Raw genomic sequence first — 25,976 nt, 5'->3', positions numbered from 1 at the left:
CCCATTATAGCTGATTAGCAATCCATAATAATATATATATATTATCACCCAATGTTGTGTTAGATCTTTTTGATCAACTTAAGTTATTGTGAACATTACAAGTTTTGAACTTCTATTTGCTATTTATGGCCTGTAGGCCTCATTGACCCGAGCTCATACAACTCGTTTTTGAGTTTTAAAAAAGCATCATGTATGGATTATTTTGACTATAACAAATAATCCGATGAAACACATTGTGCTATTTATCACAGACTACATCACTGTCAGTTTCCTGGCCTCTCTCCTCCTCATCAGTGTCATGATCAAAGATATGATCAAGAACCTCACATACAGTATATCATCTGGTCATTGTGCTGCCACAGAATGAATTGTGAACAAGACCTCAAATAAGCTTTATATACCAGAGCTGCGAGAAAAGTTCTATATATTATTGAACCAATGTTGCGATTGTTTGTGAGAATGCCAACAGGTGTTGTTCCCGTGGGGGAAATATTCTATTGGGGAAAGGTTCCCGTGGGGGTTGCCATGGAAGCCAAGAATGGGAGCGAGGTGTGTGTGTGATCAAACACACATGCATGTGGGGATCTGGGAGAGGAAGTGTGTCCATCTGATGAATGGGCAGGTGCCGGAACTCAATTTATACACTAATTGTAGTCTCACCCATTCATTTCTAATGACCAGTAATTTTTGACTGGGAACACCACAGGTGTACAAAAGTTAAATAAAACACCCCAAATGTAATGAACATCATCTAAATGTATTTTCTGTGTTCAGATGCCCTGTATGGACAAAGTCATGGAACCAGATTAAATTAACTACATTTTTCAGAGAGAAGACTTGTAAATCGGTCCAATTTGACCGGAACACAACAGGAGGGTTAAATGACTGTTGTTTGTTATTTACCAATACACTTTTGAATAACAGTTACGAGAGATAAACATGTCAACACATACAGTACAACGTCACAGGGCATTATTAGTATACAAACAGTCAACTGAATACAATTGTCTTCCACCAGAGCAGTATATGAGATATGAATCACCTTTCAGCCAAATAAATAAATAAATAAATAACCAAACACGAACCCAGTGCAAATGTTTCAGCTAACCAAAAGAAAAATGGAACTACAGAATATATCAGTGTTTCCCATGACCCTAAGCATAGGTTGAGTCTCAATTGTTATTCCCTGATTCCTAGCCTCTTTCCTCGCCTCATTCTCAGAATGCATAGGAGGAGAAGGTCCGAAGGAAATCTCAGATTTCTGTTTTAATGCGTTTTGAGAAGGACGCGAGGAGAGGGGACGCGACGATTCAAGGAAATTGCAATTGAGATTAGCCCATAAGAAGAAGGAGACCAAACCGCAAATGGGCTCTGATCAGAAATCAGATTGCACCAGCTGGGTTAATGGCGGGTGTACTGACCTCATTGAGGTTTTATCTTCTTTTTCTTTCTTTATTCACCTTTTATGTGTTTTTACGTATTAATATTTAAGCCCAAACCAGGGATCTGTCATTGATTTCCTCTTTGTTTAATGGCTGGATCGCTGGCAACCAAGGTTTGGGAACATTGCACCAGAATGGGATTCCCTAGAGAATGGACTGATGCAAATGTTGTTTAGTTGTGTTATGCATTATTATTATGCAGTATCGGTGGTGTGCAGCCAAGTTTGCATGATGATTAACCTTACCTGACAGCTGAAGAGTTGCGTTGGCTCCCTGAGCTGTGCGGGCTAACACAGTCTTGAATTATTTTCGGAAACAGTTACATTGTGGAATCCCGACACTTGGTTTCTAACATGATTCATTTGCATCCTATATGCTTTATTGTTGTCTATTATTTATTGTAACATTAATTGTCAATACTTTTAATTTCAGGTGTATAGACATTCCTATACTGCAGCGTACATTGTTTACAACATCCACACAAGGTAAGAGACTGAATGGACTGGTTGATGCTTCGTGTCTTGTATTAACATGCATGCTGAAGAACATACTGTATTATGTATGACACACCCCATCTTTGACATCTCTAGTTCAACAACAGATGGGGTTTGTTCATGCCTGTCTGCCTGTCTTTGTGTACTTTTGTGCGCGTCCTTGTGTTTCAGAGAGGTGTGGGAGTTGAATCCTCCGGAGGTCCAGAATGCAGTGCTCCAGCATGCAGCGTGGGGTGTGAAGGGACAGCAGCTGGTGAGTCTCTCCTCTTCTATGATGCCATATACTTCCTAGTTTCCCTCTCTCTCTCACCCATTCGGAAATCAACCTATGGGCACGGCTCCTAGACTGTCACAGATGCCTCATCACACATATGAAAGAAATTGATAGGTGTGAGCATTATTGATGGATTTTGTACAGTATTCCATCAAGATGTGTTGAATGTGCTTTTCTGGCATGCGGGAGACTCGGTTTCAAACCCAGTCGTCACACTAGGGGTTGGTATAAAATTTGCTGTATTTATATTTGTTATGATGACCAGTTGTGGTACAGTTTCTCATGTGAAGGAGTAGAAAGCACCATTTGCTGTATATCAGGCGGCCATTGTGACAGCAGGTGGTCCTGTTACAGATGGGGATGCAGACTACGCTTTTCCCGGACCAGACACTTGAGCATCTGTTACTCTGTTCTGAGTTTTTTTGGTCACAAACAAAACCCAGCATGCGATTTTTGTCTTGCCGAACATCTGGCAGCCTAACAAAGCACACTTGATTGTTAAAAGGGTACAAAAGTGAACATGTGAAAGGAACTGATTGAAGAAGAGAATACTGAAGTTTAGCAATATATAGTCATTAGTCAATGCTACCCATTACGGTTCACTTTAATTCCTGAGATGGATCATAAATGGAAATATGTCATAAAATCCCTACCATATTTCTCTGGCAGTGAACTAGTGCTGTATTGTAGATACTGATGGGAATCAGAGTCTGGCTTTTGCTGTGCTATAGTTGTATAGCCTCCATGCAAAGCGCAACTACAATTCTCTTTACTCTCATTTCAGATCTACATCTTTGAAAACAACATCTATTACCAATCAGATGTGCAGAGCAATTCTCTTAGGATTACTTCGTCGGGAGAGGAAGGAGTCATATTTAATGGAATCGCTGACTGGCTGTATGAAGGTTTGTCTGAATGCCTTGTACCCAAGAACACAATGTCAGGAAAGGTATTCCAGACATTGGAAATAAATAATGTTCAGCCACAAAGGAATTCATCACTTTCACAGTTGAACGGCTCTCAGTCACATTCAGGGTCGGATGGAATAAGAATTCAAAATGAACTCTACTAACGATATTAGTCCCATTTCTGAAGGATAAATGAGAACTAACTCCGAATTTTTATCAAAGTTAATTAAATATAGATGAAGGAAAGTCATTATTTCACTACAGCAGTGTTGTCTCCTCATGAATGGGCCATAATCCACACATTGTTCCATGCTCAGGGATAGCAGGGACAATTTCATTCACAATTTCATTCACAATTTGCACTTATTATTTACAGCTTAATGATGAATTGTAGCTCTGACTTAATTAAGACCAATTGTGTGTTTTATCTACATCAGCCCAAAACAATGTCCGTCAAAAAACTGTAAGAACTCTTCATTTGTCATCCTCTTGACATATATTCAACAAGGTTGTGTAAAACACAGATTTCCAATTGATGCAGACACAAATTCTAACTTTCTCTTAACTTCACTTACAGTAACATATTGCTCATATACAGTATATAGCAACTTCAAGTACTGGTGTACAGAAGAAGCCTATATTCATATGGATAGGACTCGATCCGAAGAAGAAAAAAACAATAGTATAGTTCAGAGTTGAATTGATGGCAGTTGGGTCCTTGTGTTTTCAGAGGAGATTCTGCAGTCACACATAGCACACTGGTGGTCACCTGACGGAGAGAGACTGGCCTTCCTCATGATCAACGATACCCTGGTACCTACCATGTTCCTGCCCCGGTTCACTGGCAGCCCCTACCCCAGGTCACAGGAGTACCCATACCCCAAGGTAATGGAAAGACGCGATATAATGGGACAGCATGCTGCTGAAGAAAGTGCATCTATCTATCTGCGTCATTATTTTGCCTCCATTGGTGAAATTGTGCTTGTTTGTTTGAAAAACAACACTGTAACTATTGTGTGTCTTTGTTGATTCACACACTAGATTTGAGCTTTGGAAATCACGTCTCTGTGCTATCGACTGATGTATTATATGTGCTGCAGGTCGATACAACAACTATGGCTATCGAGTTATCGAGATTATCCTGTGCATAGAGTTGGTTAGAAATACTGCTCACATCAAGGTCTTATATTCTGGTAGATCAAGTATTTATGGAGTCTCAACAAAAGGGAAATTGGAAACTGAATAAATGATTAGACAAAATGATCAGAACACTGCTCAGATTTTATAGGTGGTAATGGCGCTTCTAACAAAGGCTGTGATGGTTATGGAATTTTGAATTACGGTTATTTGTCAGCCAAATGGTCACGTTTATAGTTACAAGTATAACCGTTCGAATAGCAAAGAAAAAGAAGCACATTTTCTCCTCTCTCTGCTGACTGCACGTCTGGTCTTTTTGAATGCCCGGTTGTCTACAGTCTACAGTCAGCTGTCTACAGTCTACAGTCAGCTGTCTACAGTCTACAGTCAGCTGTCTACAGTCTACAGTCAGCTTTTATCTTCTCTCATCTCTCCTTATATTGGTTGTTCGTGAATAAGGCTTACTCTTACTTATTGCTTTTAGGTCAACTTTGTCGACTTAAAAATGACGTTCTTCATCCATAATCGTTGTTTACACAATTATAGAATTACCGTGCCAGCCCTACTTCTAACACATCTACATTTGCCTTGCTTGTATGAGGTATTCACAATGATGTTCTGCCAGTTCAGTCATTCCCTCTCGGGATTTAAAATAAATAGATGATTTGCTCAGTCATCTCTGAGATAATCTCTCGTTGGATGTTAAGCTAGGGCAGACATCCAAATGGTGTAGACAAAACAAAAGTCTTTAGCTAGGACAGACATCCAAATGGTCCAGAGATGTTAAGCTAGGGCAGACATCCAAATGGTCCAGGCAAAACAAAGATGTTAAGCTAGGACAGATATCCAAATGGTCCAGACAAAACAACGATGTTAAGCTAGGGCAGACATCCAAATGGTCTAGACAAAACAAAGATGTTAAGCTAGGACAGACATCCAAATGGTCCAGGCAAAACAAAGATGTTAAGCTAGGGCAGATATCCAAATGGTCCAGACAAAGCAAAGATGTTAACCTAGGGCAGACATCCAAATGGTCTAGACAAAACAAAGATGTTAAGCTAGGACAGACATCCAAATGGTCCAGAGATGTTAAGCTAGGACAGACATCCAAATGGTCCAGGCAAAACAAAGATGTTAAGAAGATAATAACCTGTGAGGTCATTTGAAACATTGATTGTTAGCCTAGTTTATAATGAGTTGCTGAATATCCACTGTTCATGCACCTTGGTTTGAAAGCGGTGTAGCAACAGTATTTGTTTTTCTCTGAAATACTTAATAATTGACCTTATGAGGATCTGTTTGCTGACAGGCTGGCCAGCCCAACCCTACAGTCAGGCTGTTGGTGGTGAACCTGTACGGTCCCACACACACTCAGGAGCTGGTACCACCTGATGGCCTGAGAGGAAGGTGAGGAAGACACATCATTCTGGCAGCCCCTTAGTTCTTTTAGTGTGCATTTGTAATTGTTGTGGTGCCACCAGGCTTGTCAGGTTATTCTTTGCATGTTATTTCTTTACTAACCGTTATAACCAGTATACGACAATTGAATCTGTATGGCTGCATGTTTAATTGTTTCCAGGGGCAGACTGGGACCAGAAATCGGTATTGTCATTTCTAACACACCGGCTCTTTTTTTCCTTGAAACCCCCACACTGGTCCATTATATTCCTCAAGGCCCCCACATTGGCCCATTTTTCCCATCGACGCTCCAATTATTAGCCTGAATGGTTTCATTTTGCATGAAAAATCCAGGTTAAAGAGGCCCATAGACTGAGGCCCTAAAAATGAACCAGCCCATCTGGCATTTGCCCAAAATGCCAGAAGGCCAGTCCGCCCCTGATTGTTACTGTGCATGTTTGATCAAGTTCCATTCACAAGTACACAACCATCATTCAGAAATATGATTCAAATGGCCCGGAGAAGTCGTTGCTATACATCTGAATATGTGTCTGACGTTGACCCAGAGAACACTATGTGAGTATGGTGAAGTGGATCAGCAACACCCATGCAGCGGTTCGATGGCTCAACCGGCCCCAGAACGTGTCCTTCCTCACCGTGTGTGACGCCACCGTCGGATCCTGTGTACAGGTGGGTTTTTTCCTTCATCTATGCTAAGGTGGTCCTCCCTAGAAAAGGGTTTTATTGGCGTCGTCTGTGTCGTACTCCATGTTGGATCTAAGACGTATTCCTTCACTTGAATTTCAGAAACATGAGGAAGCTTCAGATCTCTGGCTCACCAGACAGGTAAGTTTGAAATGTTAATGTTCTATAACATTAGCAAATTCATATTTCTATCTAGTAACATTTTATTTGAATGCTACTGTGGGCTTGATGTGGTCCGCATTGTGCTGCAATTTTAAAACAGTGAGTATTGTATCTATATGCTAATAGTAAAGAGGAAATTGATGCACTTTGACTGTCCCTTAAAATCCAATGTCCTCAGAACCAGAAGCCAGTGTTTTCAAAGGACAGGAGCAGGTTTTTCCTGACCATACCGGTGAAGCAGGGGGGACAAGGAGACTTCCATCATATTGCCATGTTCACCAAATCGGTGGGTGCTGTCATACTCCAATTCTGAAATACACCTTGGTCATCTTGTCGTTCTCCGGCTTTTTCAGGGCTCACTTTGTGTCTTTAAAAAAAAAAAAACGTTTTTACATGTTTTTTATCGAGAGAGAAAAAAAATCACAATTTGTCTTTTCTCAGTTCAGAAGTGATCAAAATGATGTCCGTCACTTGACGTCAGGCAACTGGGAGGTGACCAAGATATTAGCTTATGATGAGGGGGAGCAAACCATGTAAGTCTGGAGAATAGGAGAATAAATTAATGTCATATTTTGTGTTACAGATATGAGCTCAAACAAGTGTTGACCTTTTTTCTATTTTCAAACATCTCTTCTGTTGAAACTATCCTATTTGTAACTGTAGATTATTGTACTTGCCCTGGTTAAAGTCATTCTGCTTTCACCTATATAGATATTTTATCAGTACTCAAGACTCCCCACAAAAGAGACACGTGTACAGGTGAGAAATGATTCCAAAACGTTCTCCCCATCAAGAAATGCGCATGCTGTATGTCGAAAACATTCTTCTCAATAACACCAGACATTTCAGCTGCATTCTAGTAGCTGTTAGCCCTATTCAGCTACAGTGTATCTTACCCCATCCGTATTGCATGGACATAATACATTGTTGAAATGCAATTATCTCAAGAATGCGAAGAAGTGCTTCAACAAACCAACACAAAAATCCCTCTTTCAGTGCGTCTACTATTGGTCTGTTCTCTCAACGATGTTTGACCTGTGAGATGAACCAGGAAGCATGCGCGTTCTTTGATGCAGACATCAGCCCGAACAAACAGCATGTTATTCTACAGTGTAAAGGTAAGGTCTGTGCTTTTTCCTTCTGGATATCATTCAGCCAAATACAGCTTTATGTAGTAAAACCCAACCTGTTCTGGGTAATATATGAGACATGGTTAGGGAGTAATTATGCCATGATGTATTTTATGATACAGTAGCAGATGGCGCCTGGGTCTCCGAACCACTGCTTTAATAAGTATATCCCGCGGGTGACGTCGTTGGGCTCACATAGTCTAGGGTAGCTACGATACTACTATAAAACCATGTTAGGAAATCCTACTGAACATTTGTTCAGTCTCAAAACGATGCCATGCAGTATTGCTAGAGTGTCTTCTGTTCCACAGGTCCCGGTGCTCCATCTGTGATGCTGCAGAGTTTTAATGATGTAAACAGTGAGTAATGCTAAGTATTGATATGAATTCTCATCTCCTGTACTGTACTGTACTGTACTATTTCCAGTCTGTTTTAATGGTTCCTATTTCATATTTGGCCACGAGATTGTTGGCTGTGTTTCACATCGTGTGAAATACATTTTCAACAGCTGTCCAAATGAAATGTTCTGCCAAGGTTTAAATGAGCATCTGGGAAGTGTTTTTTTAATGCAAATTGTATTGATTTGTCTTTTATATGCCTGGATGCTTTTCAATGATACTGAATATGAGGCATAATTGTACTGAAATGATGTGATTGGTGACAGTCTAAAACAAAGGATCACAGGACATGTGGTTTAGATGCAGTGGCCTATGTGAAGTCAGCCAACTGTATTAGAAAAATGTTCAACTCAAATGAATGTGCTTTGTGAAACAATATGTTGATTGATTTTTCCATCACAGTTTAATACCCCATATAATCGCTACCCTTGTGTCTCTTTACACACAGTGTGTCAATGGTTACTTTCACACTTTATCCTCACAGCTTACTTTATATTGGACAACAACATGCCTCTGAGAGCTGCCTTGGAAATCAAAAAGATCTCTAAGTCAGATGTCAGGGTTATTCCAAGTGAAGACTTTGGTAACTAAATCTTTCTCTCTGTGTATATTTCTGTCTCTGTCTCTGTCTCTGTCTCTCTCTGTCTCTCTCTGTCTCTGTCTCTCTCTCTCTCCCTGTCTCTCTCTCTCTCTCAATTCAATTCAATTCAATTCAAGGGGCTTTATTGGCATGGGAAACATGTGTCAACATTGCCAAAGCAAGTGAGGTAGATAATATACAAAAGTGAAATAAACAATAAAAATGAACAGTAAACATTACACATACAGAAGTTTCAAAACAATAAAGACATTACAAGTGTCATATTATATGTATATACAGTGTTGTAACAATGTACAAATGGTTAAAGTAAAAAAATGGAAAATAAATAAACATAAATATGGGTTGTATTTACAATGGTGTTTGTTCTTCACTGGCTGCCCTTTTCTTGTGGCAACAGGTCACAAATCTTGCTGCTGTGATGGCACACGGTGGCATTTGTGGGCATTGTGCACATAGCCTGTCTTCTCTTGAGAGCCATGTCTGCCTACGGCGGCCTTTCTCAATAGCAAGGCTATGCTCACTGAGTCTGTACACAGTCAAAGCTTTCCTTAAGTTTGGGTCAGTCACAGTGGTCAGGTATTCTGCCACTGTGTAGTCTCTGTTTCTGTCTCTCTCTCTCTCTCTCTCTCTGCTCTATAGTCTGTCGGTCACATTTCTCTCTCTCTCTCTCTCTCTACAGTATATTGTTTATTTTAATAACTACTGTAATTCAGTATTTTCTTCCTCACAGAGCTGCCTTTGAAACTCACCTATCCACTTGACTTTTCTGAATCTCTTCTCTATGGCCTTCTTTTGATTGTGTAAGCATCGCTCCTCTTTCCTAGCGTTCTAACATAGTTACACAGTCTTCAGTACATTTTCATTCAGCAATACGTTTAGAACTGAGTACCTTGAGAACAAACACAATGATTTTCTAAGTCCATGATGTGAGATTATGCTTTCTTTAATTACGGGAATATGTTTTCACATAATATGGAACTTTCAATTTGTCATCTTGTTTGAGAAGCTTGAATTAACCACCCTCTTTCATCCCTCTCCCTCTCCCTCCCCTCTCCCTACCGCCCCTCTCTTAGTGATGGTGGGCCTGGCAGTCAGTCGGTGAGTGATGAGTATGAGCTGGGTTGGGACTCGGTGCTGGTAAGTAGTGATGAGGTGATCGTGGCCAGGCTGGACGGCAGGGGGACAGGCTTCCGGGGCCTGAGAGTCCTGCAGCAGGTCCACCAGCGCCTGGGTACCGTGGATGTTCAGGACCAGATAGCTGCACTGGAGTATGTAACCCCCGACCAGCATGTGATATATATATATATATATATATATATATATATATATATACACTGCTCAAAAAAATAAAGGGAACACTTAAACAACACAATGTAACTCCAAGTCAATCACACTTCTGTGAAGTCAAACTGTCCACTTAGGAAGCAACACTGATTGACAATAAATTTCACATGCTGTTTTGCAAATGGACAAACAGGTGGAAATTATAGGCAATTAGCAAGACACCCCAAATAAAGGAGTGGTTCTGCAGGTGACCACTTCTCAGTTCCTATGCTTCCTGGCTGAGGTTTTGGTCACTTTTGAATGCTGGCGGCGCTTTCACTCTAGTGGTAGCATGAGACGGAGTCTACAACCCACACAAGTGGCTCAGGTAGTGCAGCTCACCCAGGATGGCACATCAATGTGAGCTGTGGCAAGAAGGTTTGCTGTGTCTGACAGCGTAGTGTCCAGAGCATGGAGGCGCTACCAGGAGACAAGCCAGTACATCAGGAGACGTGGAGCAGGACCGCTACCTCCGCCTTTGTGCAAGGGGGAGCAGGAGGAGCACTGCCAGAGCCTTGCAAAATGACCTCCAGCAGGCCACAAATGTGCATGTGTCTGCTCAAACGGTCAGAAACAGACTCCATGAGGGTGGTATGAGGGCCTGACGTCCACAGGTGGGGGTTGTGCTTACAGCCCAACACCGTGCAGGACGTTTGGCATTTGCCAGAGAACACCAAGATTGGCAAATTCGCCACTGGCGCCCTGTGCTCTTCACAGATTAAAGCAGGTTCACACTGAGCACATGTGACAGATGTGACAGAGTCTGGAGATGCCGTGGAGAACGTTCTGCTGCCTGCAACATCCTCCAGCATGACCGGTTTGGCGGTGGGTCAGTCATGGTGTGGGGTGCATTTCTTTGGGGGGCCGCACAGCCCTCCATGTGCTCGCCAGAGGTAGCCTGACTGCCATTAGGTACCGAGATGATATCCTCAGACCCCTTGTGAGACCATATGCTGTTGCGGTTGGCCCTGGGTTCCTCCTAATGCAAGACAATGCTAGACCTCATGTGGCAGTTCCTGCAAGAGGAAGGCATTGATGCTATGGACTGGCCCGCCCGTTCCCCAGACCTGAATCCAATTGAGCACATCTGGGACATCATGTCTCGCTCCATCCACCAACGCCACGTTGCACCACAGACTGTCCAGGAGTTGGCGGATGCTTTAGTCCAGGTCTGGGAGGAGATCCCTCAGGAGACCATCCGCCACCTCATCAGGAGCATGCCCAGGCGTTGTAGGGAGGTCATACAGGCACGTGGAGGCCACACACACTACTGAGCCTCATTTTGACTTGTTTTAAGGACATTACATCGAAGTTGGATCAGCCTGTAGTGTGGTTTTCCACTTGAATTTTGAGTGTGACTCCAAATCCAGACTTCCATGGGTTGATAAATTTGATTTCCATTGATAATTTTGTGTGATTTTGTTGTCAGCACATTCAAATATGTAAAGAAAAAAGTATTTAATAAGAATATTTCATTCATTCAGATCTAGGATGTGTTATTTTAGTGTTCCCTTTATTTTTTTGAGCAGTGTATATTTTATCATGTCTATATATATGTATTTATTTACATATGATGGGATGTATAGACATTATGGACAGTATTTGTATAGAATATGTATATATATATATATATATATATAAAATAGAATACAATACGATACGATGCGATATACACTATTATATGATATGATACGATATGCAATATATAAGATGTAATGCTATATACAGTGCGGTGCGATGCCATACAATATGATATAAGACAATACCACAAGACAGGATGTAATATGGTACGACACAATATTTTTCCATTGAAAATGAATGTCATGGTTGTGCCCTCTAACTTCACTGTCAGTCATCTGTGTTAAAGCCCCCATGAAATGTCTGTAAAAAATAATTAGTCATTCTGTTTTGGGTTGCATTTATTTTTTACTCATTACAGTTACTTGATGACACTCCCATACATTGACCGCGCGCGGATCGGAATCTACGGAAAGGCAAGTTTAACGGCTGTCTTTCAGTTGATCACCATGCTTCACACTCACGGGCGTGTTCAACAAGTGAAGGTGTTTCTACTCTTTCCAGGGATACGGTGCTTACCTCACCTTGATGCTTCTGAGGTCCACTGCGCTGATTAAGTGTGCAGCTGCTAATTCCCCAGTGGTTGACTGGAAACTTTACGGTGAGTAATGTCTCCATGGTCGTACCCTTTAGGTCAGTTTCCTTGACAGATTAAACCTAGTCCTGAATTGAAAAGCAAGCTGAATGGACAATCTCCATTGAAATAGGTTTTTGAGTCAAGGTTTAGGCTCAATCTAGGATTGGGTAACCGGTGCTGTGTGTTTTGTGTGAGTACATTTTCCACAACAAATTACATTAAATATTGTACAAATGTGATTATCAATGAAATTGGAGATGAAAGAACTGAATACTTTTTTGAAATGTTGCGTACTTTCTCCACATGAAGCTTCAGCATTTTCAGAGCGATACTTTGGCCTGACGTCAAAGAACGACAACAGATATCAAGTAAGTTGTTTATCACAGTCCATCTGTTGTTGTTATTGATGCTTTTCTATTTGTTGTTCTACAGTATATCACAGCAGATTGGAGAACAGCGGGAACTGTCACACTGAAGCGTGCGTGCGTGTGTGTGTGCGTGCGTGCGTGCGTGCGTGTGTGTGTGTGTGTGTGTGTGTTGGGTGTTCGTATTTATGTGTGTGTACGTGCGCAAATTTTTGTGTGTGCGTATGTTCTTGGGCCAGGTATTGTTCATCAGTCAGAATAATAACTAGTGAAGCTGTACAACTTCCTGTGTGAGATTACTGTGTTATAAGTGTTCCCCTGAAAGTGGGTTGTTGATTTGTGGGCCATCCAGTTCCAGCCATTTAATATGTAAATGATGCTGGTCCAGAGAAGTAGGTAAAATTTATCATAAACAAACAGCGGGGCATCACTCATACAGTCCTTAGAGGTAGATGGAAAAAGGCACGTTCTGGATTAGCCCCTTTTTTCAATTTTCGCCTAAAATGACATACCCAAATCGAACTGCCTGTAGCTCAGGCCCTGAAGCAAGGATATGCATATTCTTGGTACCATTTGAAAGGAAACACTTTGACATTTTTGGAAATGAGAAAGGACTGTAGTAGAATATAACACAATAGATCTGGTAAAAGATAATACAAAGACAAAACCAACCGTTCTTTTGTATTTTTTTTGTACCATCATCTTTGAAATGCAAGATAAAGGCCATAATGTATTATTCCAGCCCAGGCGCAATTTAGATTTTGGACACTACATGGCATCAGTGTATGTGCAACGTTTAAGACTGATCCAATGAACCATTGCATTTCTGTTAAAACATTTGTTTCAATGTGCCTAATTTGTTAATAACGTTCATGTTCAAAACGGTGCACTCTCCTTAAACAATAGCATGGTATTATTTCCCTGTAATAGCTACTGTAAATTGGACAGTGTAGTTAGATTAACAAGAATTTAAACTTTCTGCCAATATCAGATATGTCTATGTCCTGGGAAATGTTCTTGTTATTTACAACCTCATGCTAATCGAATTAGCCTACGTTAGCTTAACCGTCCCGTGGAAGTGACACCGATCCCGAAGAAGATTTATAATGAAGCAACACACTGGATCCCCTAGGGTGTTAGACAGGTTTGATCCAGTCCTGTATTGTAGCCTGGCTCAACCAGACTGAACACTGTGCTCAGCATTGTTTGTGAAGTGAAGGAATAAGTGAGCAGTCTGATTTAACAAGGCTAATTGTTTAACGCAATCTTTTCACAACTATTTATTCAGTGCTGTGGTTGGTTTTCCCTCAAATATTGCTTTCTGTTCAAACCTGAGGTTTTGTTTTGCTTTTCGTGTATTGATGTGAATATTCATGTGATAATTGATGTATATTGATGTGTGTAGTTTATAGTGTATATTGTGATGTGTATAGTGCATATTGATGTGCATATTGATAAGTATGGTGTACACTACAGGTCAAATGTTTTAGAGCACATACTCATTCAAGGGTTTTCTTTATTTTTACTATTTTATACGTTGTAGAATAATAGTGAAGACATCAAAACAATGAAATAACACATAAGGAATCATGTAGTAACCAAAAAAGTGTTAAACAAATACAAATATATTTTATATTTGAGATTCTTCAAATAGCCACTCTTTGCCTTGATGACAGCTTTACACACTCTTGGCATTCTCTCAACCAGCTTCACCTGGAATGCTTTTCCAACAGTCTTGAAGGAGTTCCCACATATGCTGAGCACTTGTTGTGTCACGGGGAGTGAATGAGGACCCAAAAGCGAATTAACTTAACAGAGCTTCTTTAATTACCAAACATAGGTAGGTTCAGACAGACCGGCAGATTCCGACAGGACAGGACAAGGTTACAGCAAACATGACGATAGTCTGGTTCAGGCATGAAACACAACAAACAAGAATCCGACAAGGACAGGAACAAAAACAGAGAGAGATATAGGGACCTAATCAGAGGGAAAAAGGGAACAGGTGGGAAACGGGGTGAATGGGTAGTTAGGAGGAGACAAGGAACAGCTGGGGGAAAGCGGGGGAGAAAAGGTAACCTAATACGACCAGCAGAGGGAGACAGGGTGAAAGGAAAGGACAGAAAGACACAACATGACAATACATGACAGTACCCCCCCACTCACCGAGCGCCTCCTGGCGCACTCGAGGAGGAAACTTGGCGGCAACGGAGGAAATCCTCGATCAGCGCACGGTCCAGCACGTCCCGAGAGGGAACCCAACTCCTCTCCTCAGGACCGTACCCCTCCCAATCTACGAGGTACTGGTGACCACGGCCCCGAGGACGCATGTCCAAAATCCTGCGGACCCTGTAGATGGGTGCGCCCTCGACAAGGATGGGGGGGGGGGGGGGGAAGACGAGCGGGGGCGCGAAGAACGGGCTTGATACAGGAGACATGGAAGACCGGGTGGACGCGACGAAGGTATCGCGGAAGAAGAAGTCGAACTGCGACAGGATTAATGACCCGAGAAATACGGAACGGACCAATGAACCGCGGGGTCAACTTGCGAGAAGCCGTCTTAAGGGGAAGGTTCTGAGTGGAGAGCCAAACTCTCTGACCGCGACAATATCTAGGACTCTTAGTTCTACGCTTATTAGCAGCCCTCACAGTCTGCGTCCTATAACGGCAAAGTGCAGACCTGACCCTCTTCCAGGTGCGCTCGCAACGTTGGACAAAAGCCTGAGCGGAGGGGACGCTGGACTCGGCGAACTGAGATGAGAACAGCGGAGGCTGGTACCCGAGGCTACTCTGAAAAGGAGATAGCCCGGTCGCAGACGAAGGAAGCGAGTTGTGGGCGTATTCTGCCCAGGGGAGCTGTTCTGACCAAGACGCAGGGTTGCGAAAAGAAAGACTGCGTAAGATGCGACCAATAGTCTGATTGGCCCGTTCTGCTTGACCGTTAGACTGGGGGTGAAAGCCGGAAGAGAGACTGACGGAAGCCCCAATCAAACGGCAAAACTCCCTCCAAAATTGAGACGTGAATTGCGGACCTCTGTCCGAAACGACGTCTGACGGAAGGCCATGAATTCTGAAAACATTCTCGATGATGATTTGTGCCGTCTCTTTAGCAGAAGGAAGCTTAGCAAGGGGAATGAAATGAGCCGCCTTAGAGAACCTATCGACAACCGTAAGAATAACAGTCTTCCCCGCTGACGAAGGCAGTCCGGTGACAAAATCTAAGGCGATGTGAGACCACGGTCGAGAGGGAATGGGAAGCGGCCTGGGACGGCCGGCAGGAGGAGAGTTACCGGACTTAGTCTGCGCGCAGACCGAACAAGCAGCCACGAAACGACGCGTGTCATGCTCCCGGGTGGGCCACCAAAAACGCTGGCGAATGGAAGCAAGCGTACCCCGAACGCCAGGGTGGCCGGCTAACTTGGCAGAGTGAGCCCACTGAAGAACGGCCAGACGAGTAGGAACGGGAACGAAAAGAAGGTTCCTAGGACAAGCGCGCGGCGACGGAGTGTGAGTGAGCGCTTGCTTTACCTGCCTCTCAATTCCCCAGACAGTCAACCCGACAACACGCCCCTCAGGGAGAATCCCCTCGGGGTCAGTGGAGGCTACTGAAGAACTGAAGAGACGAGATAAAGCATCAGGCTTGGTGTTCTTAGAGCCCGGACGATAAGAAATCACGAACTCGAAACGAGCGAAAAACAGCGCCCAACGCGCCTGACGCGCATTAAGTCGTTTGGCAGAACGGATGTACTCAAGGTTCCTATGGTCAGTCCAAACGACAAAAGGAACGGTCGCGCCCTCCAACCACTGTCGCCATTCGCCTAGGGCTAACCGGATGGCGAGCAGTTCGCGGTTTCCCACATCATAGTTACGTTCCGACGGCGACAGGCGATGAGAAAAATACGCGCATGGGTGGACCTTGTCGTCAGAGAGGGAGCGCTGAGAAAGAATGGCTCCCACGCCCACCTCTGACGCGTCAACCTCGACAACGAACTGTCTAGAGACGTCAGGTGTAACAAGGATAGGAGCGGATGTAAAACGATTCTTGAGGAGATCAAAAGCTCCCTGGGCGGAAACGGACCACTTAAAGCACGTCTTGACAGAAGTAAGGGCTGTGAGAGGAGCTGCCACCTGACCGAAATTACGGATGAAACGACGATAGAAGTTCGCGAAGCCGAGAAAGCGCTGCAGCTCGATGCGTGACTTAGGGGCGGGCCAATCAATGACAGCTTGGACCTTAGCGGGATCCATCTTAATGCCTTCAGCGGAAATAACAGAACCGAGAAATGTGACGGAGGAGGCATGAAAAGTGCACTTCTCAGCCTTCACAAAAAGACAATTCTCTAAAAGGCGCTGGAGGACACGTCGAACGTGCTGAACATGAATCTGGAGTGACGGTGAAAAAATCAGGATATCGTCAAGGTAAACGAAAACAAAGATGTTCAGCATGTCTCTCAGGACATCATTGACTAATGCCTGAAAGACAGCTGGAGCGTTAGCGAGGCCGAAAGGAAGAACCCGGTATTCAAAGTGCCCTAACGGAGTATTAAACGCCGTCTTCCACTCGTCCCCCTCCCTGATGCGCACGAGATGGTAAGCGTTACGAAGGTCCAACTTAGTGAAAAACCTGGCTCCCTGCAGGATCTCGAAGGCTGAAGACATAAGAGGAAGCGGATAACGATTCTTCACTGTTATGTCATTCAGCCCTCGACAATCTATGCAGGGGCGCAGAGACCCGTCCTTCTTCTTGACAAAAAAAAACCCCGCTCCGGCGGGAGAGGAGGAGGGGACTATGGTACCGGCGTCAAGAGCTACAGACAAATAATCCTCGAGAGCCTTACGTTCGGGAGCCGACAGAGAGTATAGTCTACCCCGGGGGGGAGTGGTTCCCGGAAGGAGATCAATACTACAATCATACGACCGGTGTGGAGAAAGAGAGGTGGCCCTGGACCGACTGAACACCGTGCGCAGATCGTGATATTCCTCCGGCACCCCTGTCAAATCACCAGGCTCCTCCTGTGAAGAAGAGACAGAGGAAACAGGAGGGATAGCAGACATTAAACATTTCACATGACAAGAGACGTTCCAGGAGAGGATAGAATTACTAGACCAATTAATGGAAGGATTATGACAAACTAGCCAGGGATGGCCCAAAACAACAGGTGTTAAAGGTGAACGAAAAATTAAAAAAGAAATGGTTTCGCTATGATTACCAGAAACAGTGAGGGTTAAAGGTAGCGTCTCACGCTGAATCCTGGGGAGAGGACTACCATCCAGGGCGAACAAGGCCGTGGACTCCCTTAACTGTCTGAGAGGAATGTCATGTTCCCGAGCCCAGGTCTCGTCCATAAAACAGCCCTCCGCCCCAGAGTCTATTAAGGCACTGCAGGAAGCTGACGAACCGGTCCAGCGTAGATGGACCGACAAGGTAGTGCAGGATCTTGAAGGAGAGACAGGAGTAGTAGCGCTCACCAGTAGCCCTCCGCTTACTGATGAGCTCTGGCTTTTACTGGACATGAAGTGACAAAATGACCAGCAGAACCGCAATAGAGACAGAGGCGGTTGGTGATTCTCCGTTCCCTCTCCTTAGTCGAGATGCGGATACCTCCCAGCTGCATAGGCTCAGCTCCCGAGCCGGCAGAGGAAGATGGTAGTGATGCGGAGAGGGGGGCAACGGAGAGCGCGAGCTCCTTTCCACGAGCTCGGTGACGAAGATCAACCCGTCGCTCAATGCGAATAGCGAGTTCAATCAAGGAATCCACGCTGGAAGGAACCTCCCGGGAGAGAATCTCATCCTTTACCTCTGCGCGGGGACCCTCCAGAAGACGAGCGAGCAAGGCCGGCTCGTTCCAGCCACTGGAGGCAGCAAGAGTGCGAAACTCAATAGAGTAGTCAGTTATGGATCGATTGCCTTGACATAGGGAAGACAGGGCCCTGGAAGCCTCCTCCCCAAAAACAGATCGATCAAAAACCCGTATCATCTCCTCCTTAAAGTCCTGATACTGGTTAGTACACTCAGCCCTTGCCTCCCAGATTGCCGTGCCCCACTCACGAGCCCGTCCAGTAAGGAGAGATATGACGTAGGCGACATGAGCAGTGCTCCTGGCGTAAGTGTTGGGCTGGAGAGAAAACACAATATCACACTGGGTGAGGAACGAGCGGCATTCAGTGGGCTCCCCAGAGTAACACGGCGGGTTATTGATTCTGGGCTCCGGAGATTCGAAAGCCCTGGAAGTGGCCGGTGGATCGAGGCGGAGATGGTGAACCTGTTCTGTGAGGTTGGAGACTTGGGTGGCCAGGGTCTCAACGGCATGTCGAGCAGCAGACAATTCCTGCTCGTGTCTGCCTAGCATCGCTCCCTGGATCTCGACGGCTGAGTGGAGAGGATCCGAAGTCGCTGGGTCCATTCTTGGTCGGATTCTTCTGTCACGGGGAGTGAATGAGGACCCAAAAGCGAATTAACTTAACAGAGCTTCTTTAATTACCAAACATAGGTAGGTTCAGACAGACCGGCAGATTCCGACAGGACAGGACAAGGTTACAGCAAACATGACGATAGTCTGGTTCAGGCATGAAACACAACAAACAAGAATCCGACAAGGACAGGAACAAAAACAGAGAGAGATATAGGGACCTAATCAGAGGGAAAAAGGGAACAGGTGGGAAACGGGGTGAATGGGTAGTTAGGAGGAGACAAGGAACAGCTGGGGGAAAGCGGGGGAGAAAAGGTAACCTAATACGACCAGCAGAGGGAGACAGGGTGAAAGGAAAGGACAGAAAGACACAACATGACAATACATGACATGTTGGCTGCTTTTCCTTAACTCTGCGGTCCAACTCATCCCAAACCATCTCAATTTGGTTGAGGTCGGGGGATTGTGGAGGACAGGTCATCTGATGCAGGACTCCATCACTCTCCTTCTTGGTCAAATAGCCCTTACACAGCTTCGAAGTGTGTTCGGTCATTGTCCTGTTCAAAAACAAATGATAGTCCCACTAAGCACAAACCAGATGGGATGGCATATCACTGCAGAATGCTGTGGTATCCATGCTGGTTAAGTGTGCTTTGAATTCTAAATAAATCACTGACAGTGTCACTAGCAAAGCACCCCCACACCATAACGCCTCCTCCTCCATGCTTTACGGTGGGAAATACAAATGTGGAGATCATCCGTTAACCCACACCGCATCTCACAAAGACACAGTGGTTGGAACCAAAAATCTTCTATTTGGACTCCAGACCAAAGGTCTAATGTCCATTGCTCGTGTTTCTTGGCCAAAGCAAGTCTCTTCTTCTTATTGGTGTCCTTAAGTAGTGGTTTCTTTGCGGCAATTCAACCATGAAGGCCTGATTCACACAGTCTCCTTTGAACAGTTGATGTTGAGATGTGTCTGTTACTTGAACTCTGTGAAGCATTTATATGGGCTGCAATTTCTGAGGCTGGTAACTCTAATGAACCCATCCTCTGCAGCAGAGATAACTCTGGGTCTTCCATTCCTGTGGCGGTCCTCATGAGATCCAGTTTCATCCAGCTTGATGGTTTTTGCGACTGCACTTGAATACACTTTCAAAGTTTCGTTTTGACTGACCTTCATGTCTTAATGATGGACTGTCATTTCTCTTTGTTTATTTGAGCTTTTTTTGCTGTAATATGTACTTGGTCTTTTACCAAATATGGCTATCTTCTGTATACAAACCCTACCTTGTCTCAACACAACACTCCAGGTGACTACCTCATGAAGCTGGTTGAGAGAATGCCAAGAGTGTGCAAAGCTGCTGTCATCAATGCAAAGGGTGGCTATTTGAAGAATATCAAATATAACAGATATTTATATTTGTTTAACACTTTTTTGGTTACTCCATGATTCTATATGTGTTATTTCATAGTTTTGATGTCTTCACTATTATTCTACGATGTAGAAAATAGTCAAACTAAAGAAAAACCTGTTATGAGTATGTGTTCTAAAACGTTTGACTGGTAGTGCATATTGATGTGAATATTGATGTGTATAGTGTATATTGATGTGAATATTTATGTGTATATTGATGTTTATATTGATGTGTATACAGGGCTCATCTGTGAGAAAGACCTTGGTCTCAGCATGACTCCTTGTCAAAAATAATGGTAAAAAAATAATGGAAAACCTTGAGGTTACGCTGTCTCCCATATCTTTTCTTTCAGGTTTCTAGAGTGCTTCCAAATATGAAAGGGTTGCAAGGAAACATGATGAAAGGACCGCAAGGACCGGATTTTCTGTTGATTCATGGAACCGCTGATGGTAAATACCCTTTTGTCCAACAGAAATGGAAAATAGACAATCCTAAATCTGTCAAAATCAGTGATTGGTGTTGTATTCAAAGTCAATTTGCAAAACCAATTGGTGCTTTTTTGTCCTTTTTTTCAGCAAATGTTCATTTCCAACATTCAGCAGAGTTGATTAAGCACTTGATCAAAATTGGAGCGAACTACACAATGCAGGTACGAGCCGTGATAAACAAATTTGAATGAAAATGTTGAATGAGTGATTATATAATGTGATTATTGAAGTGATTTTGATTGCTAGCCAATATATTTTCACTCACCCACCACCTTCGCACGTACACACATGCACACCCCCCCCCCCCCACACACACACACACACACACACACACACACACACACACACACACACACACACACACACACACACACACACACACACACACACACACACACACACATATGCAACGCACACACGCACACACACACACACACACCTCTCAGGAAAAACATTGAGTTACTTTCTTGTTCCTTCTAACTGATAGAGGAGTAACCACACACATTTCACTACAGAAATGACAGTCCCAATCCTGGACAGTACTATCCTGACTGACCTTGTGTTTGACCTTTGACCTTTGTTTGAGACAGCTCTACCCAGACGAGGGCCACTTCCTGTCCCTGCAGAGCCAGAAGCACCTGTCTGAGTCCCTGGTTGGCTACTTCAGAACATGTTTTCAGGACTTCAGCACACCGCTACCTGAGGAGATAGGGAAAGAGGATGATGACTGACAGGGTTGGGGTTAGACGATGACTGACAGGTTTAGGGATAGATGATGACTGACAGGGCTAGGTTTAGATGGTGACTGACAGGAGGACGTGCAGGCGGGCCGTGTGTGGATCTGGGATCGCTATGTTGAAGCAGTACAATGACTGCTCTGCCCTCGCGAGGGATGTTTGCTGTTGATTAGGTGTCCAATGTAGGCAAGACATACAGTTGAAGTTGGAAGTTGACATACACTTATGCTGGAGTCATTAAAACTCGTTTTTCAACCACTACGCAAATTTCTTGTTAATTAACAAACTATAGTTTTGGCAAGTCGGTTAAGACATCTACTTTGTGCATGACACAAGTAATTTTTCCAACAATTGTTTACAGACAGATTATTTCACTTATAATTCACTGTATCACAAATTTAGTGGGTCAGAAGTTTACATACACTAAGTTGACTGTGCCTTTTAATAAACAGCTTGTAAAATTCCAGAAAATGATGTCATGCTTTGGAAGCTTCTGATAGGCTAATTGACATCATAGGAGTCAGCTGGAGGTGTACCTGTGAATGTATTTCAAGGCCTACCTTCAAACTCAGTGCCTCTTTGCTTGACATCATAGGAAAATCTAAAGAAACCGCAGTAGAAAAATTGTAGACCTCCACAAGTCTAGTTCATCCTTGGGAGCAATTTCCAAACGCCTGAAGGTACCACGTTTATCTGTACAAACAATAGTAGGCAAGTATAAACACCATGGGACCACTCAGCCGTCATAACGCTCAGGAAGGAGACACGTTCTGTCTCCTAGAGATTAACGTACATTGGTGCGAAAAGTGCAAATCAATCCCAGAACAACAGCAAAGGACCTTGTGAAGATGCTCGAGGAAACAGGTACAAAAGTATCTATACCCACAGTAAAATGAGACATATATCAACATAACCTGAAAGGCCGCTCAGCAAGGAAGAAGCCACTGCTCCAAAACCACCATAAATTAGCCAGACTATGGTTTGCAACTGCACATGGGGACAAAGATCGTACTTTTTGGAGAAATGTCCTCTGGTCTGATGAAACAAAAATAGAACTGTTTGGCCATAATGAACATCGTTATGTTTGAGGAAAAAGGGATTCTTGCAAGCCGAAGAACACCATCCCAACCGTGACGCACGGGGGTGACATCATCATGTTGTGGGGGTGCTTTGCTGTAGGAGGGACTGGTGCACTTCACAAAATAGATGGCATCATGAGGCAAGAAAATTATGTGGATATATTGACGCAACATCTCAAGACATCAGTCAAGAAGTTAATGCTTGGTCGTAAATGGGTCTTCCAAATGGACAATGACCCCGAGCAGACTTCCAAATTTGTGGCAAAATGGCTTAAGGACAACAAAGTCAAGGTATTGGAGTGGCCATCACAAAGCCCTGACCTCAATCCTATAGATAATTTGTGGGCAGAACTGAAAAAGTGTGTGCGAGTAAGGAGGCCTACAAACCTGACTCAGTTACACCAGCTCTATCAGGAGGAATGGGCCAAAATTCACCCAACTTATTGTGGGAAGCTTGTGGAAGGCTACCCAAAATGTTTGACCCAAGTTAAACAATTTAAAGGCAATGCTACCAAATACTAATTGAGTGTATGTAAACTTCTGACCCACTGGGAATGTGATGAAAGAAATAAAAGCTGGAATAAATTATTCTCTCTACTATTATTCTGACATTTCACATTCTTTAAATAAAGTGGCGATCCTAACTGACCTAAGACAGGGATTTTTTACTAGGATTAAATGTCAGGAATTGTGAAAAACTGAGTTTAAATGTATTTGGCTGAGGTGTATGTAAACTTCCGACTTCAACTGTAGCTGATGTGGGGTAATGTGATGTGTGTGTGTGTATGTGTGTGTGTTTGGTTTGTGTGTGCGTGTGTGCGTGCTTGCAACAAACAGGACTACAGATCATGGAGGCTTTCTATTTGTAGAATAACGCAGTGGTTGGACCAAATCTGAGGGTTAAATGTCATTTTTGTTTTACATTTTTTAAATTCCACTCAGTGAAACACTGGTTTCTCCCTCCACAGCTTTTACCATCAGCTGTATCATCATACTGTGAAAAGCATACTTTTGTTGAAGCCCACGTTTATCCACATTGTTCCAATTGTAATAAGCATGAACACAACTCTACCGCTTTCCGTCTGTCTCATCCCATTCTTTATATGTGCTCTAATAATGTCTACATTTTACTTTCAGTTACTGACATGCACATATATAGACACGTATTAGGTGATGTTACATAGGACATAACACCATGGATTATTTGATAAAGTGCTATTTTTCATGTCTTATGATATGCTGTTTTCAGCTGTACGTTTCCAGTATACAGTGTGTATATTTTTGAGATATGTGTCGCAGGGGTTGATCTATAAGAATATTGTACGAGTTTACGGTCTTTGTTTTTACTGGGGTTTGTTACACTTCAGATGAATAGCCATTGTCTTTGGATTGATTGAACAATAAAGAAGTTTAGAAAACAACTGTGTTCTGCCAATGAGATGTCCGTGACAGGTCTCTCTGGGTCTCATACTGAGAGGCTTTCTGTCGATTTTTCCATCTGAGAGCCAAGTAAATGTAGGCATCAAAATAATATATTCTGCACAGCATTCAGATGTCTGGAACGACAGTGAATCTGAAGTCTTTAATCCTGCCTAAGTTTCCATTGGCTACTCAGTGTCCCAGTGGTTCAGATGGTAAGTTAAACAGGTTGGAGGTTATTGCTGCTCATTCATTTATTGTATACGATACAAATCCATGCACACATTGGGTGTGATATCCCTGTTATAGTGCACATTAATCAACATGTGTGAAAATATCTGTGCCACATTAGCCAGCCGGCTAATTTTCTACTGTAGTCCCATGGATCTAGCCAGTGACTTGTGTGATTATTTTACAGACAGACTGTTTGCGTCCTGAATGGCACCCTTTTAAGTGCACTACCTGCAGAACCATAGGGCTCTGGTTAAAAGTAGTGCACTATATAGGGAATAGGGTGGCATTTGGGATGCATAAACTGAGAGAGATTTAATTACTTTACCGGAACAAATTAAACACTGTCCTGTAAGTCAGCTTCATACTGAGTCTCCTCTGACCGAATTAACCTATTTGAGAGAAGGAAAGTACAAAATAGGTAGCCTCAGAGCCATGTATCTGATACATTGAGTTTTCTATGCTTCCCCATTGTGTGAGACAATGTTGAGCGCAGCACTCAGTCTGGTTTAACCAGGCTACAAAATAGGCCTTGAGCTTGAGCGATGTGGAGGGATACACAGCCAAATGACAACAGCACACTGCTCCGATCTCTATATGAGGAGATCCCCATTGTTGCAAGACAGATTCACTTGTGATGGGCATTGCACTTTGTTATTATTCATGCGCTTAGGGATTCTGTCTGTTGCTGCTGTCTTTTTAAAGTCTATGGTGGGGGAGGGGGGTCGCTCTCACCACCCTAGAAAGGAATACAATTCTGACCTGGATGATACTATGTCAAATGGACATTTGACTGTAGCACTGCATGGTTTGTTAGCTATTATACAGTACGCAATCCTCGCTACTTAGCCAGAGGACGCTTTTACACATGGATCACTGAAGTGCCGAAACTGTGCTAGCTGAATTGGTTTATTGTATTGTTCAAAACAAAAAATAGCTGCTTATCTCCAGAATACATCTTATCATACAGTATATGGAGCATTTGTAAGTTCTTGCTAACATCAATATGTCCTTTTCTCATTCTTACACCTGAAGCCTCCTTCTTATAGTCTGGTCCAAGATCTGAAGGTGCTCGTCAACTCCCTTACTTTCATTGTCAAGCCAAATATTGTTTTTCTTGACAATGAGTGACGAGGAGTTGGTACGATAGGGCAAATGACCTGGTCCTGAGGCTATCCTTCCCATGCCTTGAGAATATTCTTATGTCCACTGTCAGTTCTGGTGAAGGTCTGTGTGAGAGATTTCGAGCAGAAAGCTTAATTTGAACCCGTTTGCTACAACAGGAAATGAATCCCGCAACAACAGGAAATGTGAATTATTGTGTGGATTATAATTAATGGCTATTTTTGTAGGGGTTGATAAAAACATTTCGTAAGGGAAAATCAAGTCTGAAATTTCTAAGTGGAAATTTCAAAATTCAGAAGCCTTTGTAAACCTCAAATACACCGCACGTTGAAAATGTCCTGCATGCAGGTTCTCTTGCAGCAAGTGATCAAATTAAGATCCTACACCTGTATCAATGCTGTAAATAATAATGGGTTGTTGTGGGCCATGTTAGCCTCTGCAGGCCCTGAGGGTCTGTTTCCATGCTCTGCGTCCTACTCACTTGTCACTTGCACCGTGTATGCAATGTGAAGTCTAAAACTAAACATCACACATCTCCATGCTGTGTAAACTCTCGTTAGGAATAGATGTCGTCTCA

At 43.3% G+C, this 25,976-nt stretch overlaps 1 protein-coding gene across 3 annotated transcripts in view; it reads left to right on the top strand.

The window, feature by feature from the left end:
* The window catches only part of LOC110527455 (inactive dipeptidyl peptidase 10), a 66,657-nt gene extending 42,615 nt beyond the window's left edge, over window positions 1-24,042 (top strand). For 2 of the 3 annotated variants that reach the window (XM_090240342.1, XM_036982866.2), the window contains exons 6-26: window positions 1,875-1,927; window positions 2,108-2,189; window positions 2,995-3,115; window positions 3,849-4,003; window positions 5,565-5,662; window positions 6,220-6,343; window positions 6,461-6,499; window positions 6,699-6,806; window positions 6,962-7,053; window positions 7,232-7,279; window positions 7,517-7,638; window positions 7,962-8,009; window positions 8,533-8,631; window positions 9,380-9,449; window positions 9,723-9,917; window positions 11,912-11,966; window positions 12,055-12,151; window positions 12,437-12,495; window positions 20,673-20,769; window positions 20,896-20,969; window positions 21,399-24,042. In XM_090240342.1, coding sequence (XP_090096468.1) covers window positions 1,875-1,927; window positions 2,108-2,189; window positions 2,995-3,115; window positions 3,849-4,003; window positions 5,565-5,662; window positions 6,220-6,343; window positions 6,461-6,499; window positions 6,699-6,806; window positions 6,962-7,053; window positions 7,232-7,279; window positions 7,517-7,638; window positions 7,962-8,009; window positions 8,533-8,631; window positions 9,380-9,449; window positions 9,723-9,917; window positions 11,912-11,966; window positions 12,055-12,151; window positions 12,437-12,495; window positions 20,673-20,769; window positions 20,896-20,969; window positions 21,399-21,539 — 1,977 coding nt within the window. In that variant the 3' untranslated portion in view covers window positions 21,540-24,042. The remainder of the gene's footprint in view (window positions 1-1,874; window positions 1,928-2,107; window positions 2,190-2,994; window positions 3,116-3,848; window positions 4,004-5,564; window positions 5,663-6,219; window positions 6,344-6,460; window positions 6,500-6,698; window positions 6,807-6,961; window positions 7,054-7,231; window positions 7,280-7,516; window positions 7,639-7,961; window positions 8,010-8,532; window positions 8,632-9,379; window positions 9,450-9,722; window positions 9,918-11,911; window positions 11,967-12,054; window positions 12,152-12,436; window positions 12,496-20,672; window positions 20,770-20,895; window positions 20,970-21,398) is intronic. The other variant, XR_016497108.1, reaches the window with a different exon arrangement.
* Window positions 24,043-25,976: the final 1,934 nt, after the last annotated feature.

Source organism: Oncorhynchus mykiss, chromosome 7, assembly GCF_057628025.1.
Source record: "Oncorhynchus mykiss isolate SJ-2025 chromosome 7, ASM5762802v1, whole genome shotgun sequence".
Classification (NCBI taxonomy): domain Eukaryota; kingdom Metazoa; phylum Chordata; class Actinopteri; order Salmoniformes; family Salmonidae; genus Oncorhynchus; species Oncorhynchus mykiss.
Note: the sequence above shows the minus strand (reverse complement) of the source record. Positions and strands in the feature narration are given on the sequence as shown.